At 32.7% G+C, this 8,998-nt stretch overlaps 1 protein-coding gene across 1 annotated transcript; it reads right to left on the reverse strand.

Annotated features, from left to right (window-relative positions):
* Positions 1-4,830: 4,830 nt before the first annotated feature.
* Positions 4,831-8,546, reverse strand: LOC113690815 (wax ester synthase/diacylglycerol acyltransferase 4). The gene is made up of 5 exons (XM_027208888.2): positions 8,155-8,546; positions 7,045-7,623; positions 5,887-6,240; positions 5,374-5,511; positions 4,831-5,195 (listed from the first exon to the last, which is right to left on the reverse strand). Exons 1-5 carry the CDS (start codon positions 8,350-8,352, stop codon positions 5,004-5,006), a joined length of 1,461 nt encoding a protein of 486 aa, XP_027064689.2. The 5' UTR covers positions 8,353-8,546; the 3' UTR covers positions 4,831-5,003.
* Positions 8,547-8,998: the final 452 nt, after the last annotated feature.

Here is an 8,998-nt window from a genome sequence, read left to right on the forward strand (position 1 = left end):
TGCAAACAGCAAAAATCCCAAATAAATAGAAAAATTCATCAATCTTAACTAAAATCAAGAAATAGTCCACCAAATCACACTTGTAACAACCACAAGTCATTCATTAAGCATCTTTAGATAGAAGAGAGGGATTCCATAGTCACTCACCTTAGAACCAAAGAAGAGAGACCACTTAGCACCTTAAGCTTCCAAACAACTTCACTAGTCACCTCACAACTACTAAGAGAAGGATTTTTATGGAGAGTTTTCGAATTTAATCGGTTGAAATCGAAGATTGAGCAAGATTGAAGTTAAGAAAGTGAAGAGGTTTTTCTTCTTTCTCCTTGGAGAGTGGCCAGCTATAAGGAGCTAAAAATGAAGATGATTTGGTAATTTTTTGGTTTATTTGGTCAATTAGTAAAAAGGTGAATAGTAGTCAAAATTGTAAGGTTTAATCATATGGTGACACTTGTCACCCTATTTAATACATACATATCCTTTTGTCTCTCTCCACTCTCATCCATATAACAACCTTTAATTATCTCATAACACCCGGTAAATTAAACCCAATATCCAAAACTTAACCTAACTGACCGAATTTTTCCAAACTTACCGCACTAGTGGGTCCCACGTCCGATATATGTTCTTAATTTCTCAAAAACTAACCGATACTAGAAAAATCATCTAAAACCTATATTTACTCATAAAAATTATCTGGGGAATTTTCCTGATAAAGAAAATGTGAAAAAAGACGGGAGATAAATAAAACTCCACTTAAGCTTTCTAATATTGTAACACTAGAGATTTACTAATCCAGAGTTTACTAACCATTTTCAAACTTGTTAAACCTCTGTAAACTATAACGAATCCTATTTTTTATCTTGTGCTAAAACACACACTAGAATACCGCATAAATTAGGGTTTTATCATAAGCAAAGTTAGGGTTTTCAATCTTAGCCGAGTTTAGGGTTTCTCCTTAGCCCTAAAACCTTAATTTCACCACACCGAATATTAAATGACCCTAATATCAACTTACGAACTGACTGGGGCCTCACAATAAACTTTTCTCCTACAGGGAGAAATATAGTAGTGGTTCTTCTGGAGTTTTCAATCACTTAAGCACTAACATTAATTGTGTTTGTCTCTTTTGTTGAAAAATAGTGTATATAGTAACACTTATTAATGAGACACATATCATTATCATCATAATTCTTATGGGACAAATATCATCACTATAATCCTTTGATCCCAAATGTTTAACATCTATTTCTTCTTCGGGAAGAAAAACTAATTAAATCAATCATCATACACCTTCAGGGTGTTTAAAGAAATTGGCCATGTGAAAATGCTATTATAATTTTGATTTGTCAAATGTACTTCGAGACATTTATCTTTAGGACCTTTATTTTCGTGTCCTTATCATTATTATCCCACTTCAAGTGGTAACTTTTTCTCTTGTCATGGTAAAATATATATTTACCAAAATCATAATCATGGCAACAACCATAACTAATAAATTGAAATTTAGTCGCATTTACTTCTGGGAATGGACTAGAACTAGCATGCAATAAGTACAGAATACTTCTCAAATTTCTCTTAATATTGCTACTACAGGAGCATATTCGAGAAACCAATTGTGGAGAATATCATTTTCAATTAAGAAATAATTCTAAACATAGTAAAATTGTGTATTTGCAGCCATAAGTAAATTTATCATATCAGATTTTGAAATAATGACCATTTTCTGGTGGCCAAATATTTTCGTTAAAGAACGACCATCTTCAGGTAATCGAATCTTTTTCTTTAAATATTTCAAAGGACAAGTAGATCCTCAAATATAATTAATTTTCTATAATGGCATCTCCAAAATTCATTGCATCAGAATATAAGTATTTATAACAAATAATTTTAAAGATAAATAAGTAGAATTAAAAGGAGAAATATTACCTCAAAGATGTCAACCAGTATATATTTGTGTTTAGTAATTGTTCAGCAATAGGCACTTGTATTTTTAGATCATTTAAATGTTAGCCATAAGAATTGAAATAAATTTATGTGTCAAAAATTTGCCTCAATAAGTAGACAGAAATTGCCGAAAAAAATACGGGCAGAATCTCGTGTTTCACTTTTACTCAAGGTAGAGGCTCCGTTTTCACCTTTTTCTCAAAAGTAGAGACTCGTGCTGATAACGTGTTATAAAACTAATAAAATGAAGATACTACAATAGGAATTGAAGAAGTATTAGAAAAAGGAGTAGAGAAAGGGAGAATGATATCCTTATATTTCAACAATATACAAAAGTCCTTTCAAAGGGTTTCAATGTTCCTCTATATATAGGCACTACAAGATTAAAGGTACATAAATCCTATTAAACATCCACTACTACAATAATATGAAGAAACCTATGAAACGGTTTCTCCACCACATGAATAGATTTATGAATTGTAACTTCTATACATAATGTAATCATAAATCATGAATTAATTCTCTTGGGAATACAAAGGGACATCCATACTTTTATTTGTTTCATAACATTGTGAAGTTAATTATGAATATTTACCATGCGTAATTTTATTGTCAAATCGTCGAACACAATTGGCTTTTCGGATTTCTATTTTCAGCAATCGTACCTTTATTTCAATCAGGTGGAAAAAATCTCGTTCAAGAATATCCAGCTTGACTGGAGTAAAATTTTAGTTTACGTGTAAGGGATAATTTCAGAAACCTCCCTTGAGGTTTCTTATTATTTCACTTAGTTCCCTTGACGTTTTAAAAATTACATTTACCTCCCTTGATTTGACACTTTGGTAATCAAACTTTAAAATAGAGTAAAAAAATTTATGAATACCCTAAAATGCCCTTATCTTACAAATTCAATTTGTTCTTCTAAACAAAAAGAGTGTAAATTTTTTCATGCCAATATTTGTTATTCAATAATCAACTATAACAATAAACCTTTTGCTATAATAGGTTATTTTTTATAGTGCTTTATTAGGAATATAAATTCTTTTTAAGATAGAGAAAAAATGCTAATTTGTTTCTTTTAAAGTTTATGGATTATTTTTTAATAAAAGTTTATGGACTAGTTTGTTGATGGAACTATCATAATTTAGTAGTGATTTTGAGCTACTTGTTTTTAATCATTGTTGACTTATTCTTGATTTTGATACCAAAAAAAAGAGCTACAAAAAATTGGATGATATTAAAAATTATCAAAAAAATATGACTAGTTTAAAGTTTATAAGAGAAATGAATGAGAAGGAAAAATGTAAAAAAAATTATAAAATCCATCCTTTGTATAAACATGGTAACAAGAGAGTTTCATTAAAACTACTAAGGTTAGTATTGTCATTTTAAATGGACAACGGAGGTAGGTGTAATTTTTGAAATTTTAGGAGAACCAAGTGAAATTATTAGAAATCTCAGGAGAGGTTTTTGCAACTATCCCTGTGTGTAATATTATGGGTGAGACGTGAATCCTTGTTTAGAAAAATGGCTACTATTACTTCAGAAAACTTGATTCTCATTAATGCCTTAACTGGTTTTGTTATAATTTTGTCGGTAATTAGGTTTGATTGTCATGTGTTTCCTGTTTGCATTCAACCCAATATCATCCTAGCATAAGAGTTCTTGTTTATGATGTAGAATGATGCTTGTTAGAGTATTTTGAAACTTGGTCTCTACTACTTGCAACCTATACCTGATCCTTTATTATTATCGCATCTAAACATGGATCTTGTATAAAGATAAGTCGATTCAAATTGGTATACAAAAATCATGCCATGTTAGTTTATTTTTTTCTTTTTATTTTTTGGCAAAAATTTCTTATATATACTAGAAACATTTTTTCTTTTGACTAGTAGATATATGGCGTTATTTTGATGGGTATAATTCTCCGTGCTGTTTTCATTTGATTTTTGAAGAATGATATGAATAAGAATATTTTCATTGTGATAAAATGTCAAACAAAGTCATCGTCATAAACAATAATGTATTGAACCAAGGCCAGTAAAACTTTGCTGCAAAGAGAAAATAAAAAGAAAAGAAGAAACCCTTTGATGTAAATATCGTGGCTTTTCTTTTATGATAAAAATTGAACTAAACATACTTTGCACCCTTCAATTACGTTCAAATTTTCACTTTAGTCCATAAACTTCAAAATGAGACAATTCAGTCCCTAATGAACAAAGTTTGTTCCACTTAAGTAAAATCCCTAAAATATACAATCCAAATATAGTTGAAGAATGCAAAGTGGAATTAACCCTTCAATTTTCTTCATATTGAGTCATAAGCAACACCGAAGGGCTTCCAAAAAAAAAAAAAAAAAAAGGAACTTGGCAGCAAATTAATTAGTAGACTTTGCATGATTGTGGCTGTATATACTATAGGGCCAAGCAATAAAACCCTTGAACTTGCAAACCAGACATGGATCCTGGAGCACTAGAAGAGATAAGATGTCTATTTTTATTCGATAAATATTAGTATACATGATTGACCGAAATCTATTAAAATTGTAAATTTAACCAAGACAAAGTTCAGAAACTATTTATGTCCCAATTATTTTTATGCAAATAATGCCTGGTGAGCCTCTGTCTTATCTTTTCTGTGGTACCATTGAGTACTTTTCACATGGAGGAAGTAAATATCGACATAAATAAACTTCCCTACCAAGTCTCCGCAATAATATGCGAACCAAAAATTTGCTTAAAATGCGAACCAAAAATTTTCATCAAAAACTTCCATATCGTATGTCTCCACATATATACATATACATACATATATATATATATATATATATATATATATGTGTGTGTGTGTGTGTGTGTGTGTGTGTGTATAACACTGACAGTATTTGCTTAAAGCAAAACAAACTTTTCCCTCGAGAAAAAGGGGGGCAAAAAAAAGGGCTAATTACAAGCACGATAAAAAGTATGTCGCCAAAATTCGTCGGCAGTACAGCAAATAACGTAATGAAGACTAAATGAAGCATAATCGATTACTTGCCGCAAAATTAGAGCAAATTATCATGTGACATTCAATGGTGTACTAATTGGTGGTTGGTGGGGAGCAGAACCATTATTGATAGCGGCAAGAGATATCATATTGAAGGCCTCATCAATTGATGACTTGAACTTTTCTGCATCTATCATTCCCTTTTCGACACCTATTGCAACCCTCAGCTTTTTCATATAGCTAACCATTGTTATTGTAAGATTCTGCGAGCAAAAAAAAAAAAAAAAAAGCAACGAATTTTACCTCTTTTATTATAGATTTAAGTACAAAAGAAAAAAAGAATGGTAAGAGATTGCACTTCTAATCAAATAATGGTATGAAAAATTTAACAAATTTCATCTCTTTCTTTCTCTTTGGTTAATAATGGAATTTATAACGTACCTGAGGAGATCCGGCCATCATGAAATACATTCCTTTAGCCGGATGATTGGCCAAAGCCAATCGGTCTACAGGACCAAAAACATTAGAAACTGTCATGCTCGAGTTCGTTAGTGTTTTGTGGATAAACTTAGCCGTGGCCTGTGGAGAATTAAGAAATTTCAGCTCTTGCAATTCTTCCAACAACAACAAAAATTTGAGTCGCAAAAATTACTCATATTTAACACAATCCCCTACAGTTTATAAAATCTAATCATACCTCAAAAGCCCAACAGGGCTATGCATTCTTTTGGTCAATCAAGCCATGATTCCACAAGTCAAGCCAAAAAAATAAAAAAAAAAATGGCCAGATTTTGCACTATCCGTGATTGCATGGAATAACACTCAGGCAATGGAAAAGTGAAAAACATGAATGCTTTTCTCAATAATACAACTGGAAGGAGTAGGATGTATATCAATTGATTTAAAAACATTGAGGGTATATATAAAACTATTCTTGATATCGACAATTCATACCTCGGGTCCTCTACATTTGCGCATTGTTTCTAGCAATTTGCCGTTGAGATAAACTCCTGCAGAATTTCTTTTTGACCTGATGATTTTCTGGGCTTCCAGGACAAAATTTAGTGGGTTTTGGGACCCGGCTTTTGCTAGGTTTGGGACGGATACGTGCATAAAGGCAAAATGGTTGCCCCATGGAGTCTTAGAATTGGGTTCCACCATCTCCTTCACTGTCTTGTACCCACGAATGGCTCTGGTGCTTAGCAGCACCAATGCTGAAGATTTTCCATTGGTCTTTTCTGGGTCAATTGCTTGCATGTACAGTCGAGTCCCCAGAAATATTACTCCACATATAACATCGTTTACTGACTGTTTCAAAATTTAGAAAGAAAAAAAAAAGCAACTTTTAAGAATTTTTTTATAACAAAATGCAAGGGTATGTTTTGGCTCCTTCCTCTCAACTTTTTTTTTTTTTTTTTTAACATGGAAATTGATTTTTAGGCTATTCAATGGAATCGCTAGTTTTGGTAAAGGTTTCAAATAGGAGAAAAAAATGGGGTTTGAACATGAGCTCCAAGATTAAGGTTAACAAAGTCGCCTTTGAATGTGTTTGCAAACTCTTCCAATTAAGTGGACAGCCCAAGAATGATACTGATGTCTATTTTAATTATGCTAAAAACTTACAATTTCACACTCTAAAAGTATAGTCAGTTTTAAGTTCACTAACTAACCTCAATTTTTACCCCTTATCTAGCTGCCTTAACTGTTTTTCTAATCAATAATCGGAAACTAATGTTTTTTTTTTTTCTAATCCTTAGATTTGTCAAGGTAAATTTTTTGTCGCACTTCTTCCACAGTTTCCCTTCAACTGTCAAAATCAATTCGAGTAAATTAACTCTCAAAGGCTTGATTTGCAAATATATATAATTTGGCCGGCACTTAATTAACCCCTATAATATGAGAATTAATTTTTTATGCACTGGCAGTATAGTGAATTCTTTACACTAAGCAGATACAAACGTAAGCCATATGTGCATAATTTGAATTTCAAATTTGAAATCATATTATGTGGTATAATCTAAATTTATTAGTGTAGAAAAAATTATACACTAATTGACAGCGTATAAAAAACTTACTCACAATATAATGCTACTAATACGATAGAAACTTTACCACGTCAAGATTGGCCTTCATTTGCTTGATTTGGTCAATGCAAAATGTCATTGTTGTAATAGTCATGGGTCGAAATTCCACTCCATCTTCGCCAGACCTTATGGGTGTCTGATCATCTTGAAGAAAAGTGCTCTTCAACATGCTCCATGCAAAGTCAGATATAGTGTTACCTATTCCAGATAGAACTCGAGGGACCTTCTTGAATATGCTACCTTCATCATTATTCTTTCCCTTAGGATTCGTTTGAAATTCAGGAAACGTTATAGGAAGAGAAGGGTCATCAGCTCTTTGTAAACATGAAAGAAGAGCTCCCATAATTGAGTAGCCATCACCCAGTGCATGATGAAGCTTAAACACAAGATTTCCAGCTGCGTTCTTGGTAGGGTATTTAATTATGTGAACTTCCCATAATGGTTGGCTTTGTGGGAGTGGCTGCAAAGCCATGTTTGACAAATAGTCATTGAAGCATTCATCATAGAATTCTATAGACTTCCCCTCAGGGAAAACTGGCACATGAATGTGGTTTTTGGGAATCACTTCTACTTTCTTCCACAATTTCACTCCTTTTTCGTCTTGAACCTGTTCACACATAGATTCGTACTTTACTTCACAACTTACTCAAAAATGAAAAATAACTCGAATTTCACTTTTAGGAAACAAAGTGTCACACAGGTAAAAGTAGTTTGAAGTACCTGCATATTAGTTTTCTCAAGTCAAATTATGAAATTTTGTTAATCATGCCAGCTATAAAGTTTTACGATTTTATTGCTCCCTATATATAATGCTTACCTGCTGAAAAATTTGGTTGCAACAGCAATATGTGAAAAATTACAAGTGGTATATAGACGGATTTGAGGCTGCATAAGTTTCTGTCCTAACTTATTCCTGTAATAAATTGCTAAGGCTTAACCATCCCATTACAAAAAAGTTTTGCATCCATATTAACATGGGAACCTATTTGGAAGAGGGAATCAAAAATTTTTTTTAACACCCCAAGAACAAGTACATAGGACATCCAGAGACAGTAGAAAATGAAGTATATATATTTAATGATAAAAAAAACTGTGCACAATTTTCCTTTGAAGTTATGGGGGTAGCAAGTGATTATACCATGATGGAAGACAACCGTGGATTGATGGGTAGGAAAAGTTCCTGAAGCAGTTTCAAGGTTAGGGAGTCATCCTCTTGTATGGGAATTTCAGACTCTAACACCCCTATAACAGCAGCGGACATTATGGAGCTGTTAAAGTACTGGCCAGTGGGGCTTACGGGGACTTGAAATTCTTCATCTTGATTGAGCTCGCCCATTGTCGTACAAACTAAGGTCCACAACTTAGGCTTCACTAGCTAATCGCTTCGACTTGTCTGTGAACCTCTCTAGTGCCCTTTGCTACCTCACTTTCGGGGATTAAGTTGGGATGGTATATATACTAATCACTCCATCTATGAAGGGTTGCTGTAATTGATTAGAATGGAGCCGTGTAATTCACTCCATATGAATTTGAGCTATTTGGTCGTCACGGGAAGTGACACTGGGCTCCAGAATAAAAGAAAAGAAGATTTCTTGTTAATGGAAACCGCCTCATAAGTTAATTTCTGGCCTTAGTATAAATTTGTATAACGTAGGCATAACTTCAATTTGTCAATTCATACAACTAAACTGACGTAAAATTTATGATTATGTCAAAACTTTATGAGTTTACACTGAATGTAATAGTGAGAATTATATGAACCGATTTGAATTAGATAAAACTCAATTCATGAGACTTCGAAACTCAAGATTCTCAACTCCACGTACATGGTGAAGACTAAAATCACCTACAATAGGGTGGTTATTCATTATATGTTATTCTAATTCTGAAATAGAACGCAAAGTATGAAACATTAGGTTTCAATGCCAAGCAATATTTGAAAAGAGAATATAGTGAAGGTTTCCATAGCTGATGCATGTTTG

Source organism: Coffea arabica, chromosome 5c (genome assembly GCF_036785885.1).
Source record: "Coffea arabica cultivar ET-39 chromosome 5c, Coffea Arabica ET-39 HiFi, whole genome shotgun sequence".
NCBI lineage: Eukaryota > Viridiplantae > Streptophyta > Magnoliopsida > Gentianales > Rubiaceae > Coffea > Coffea arabica.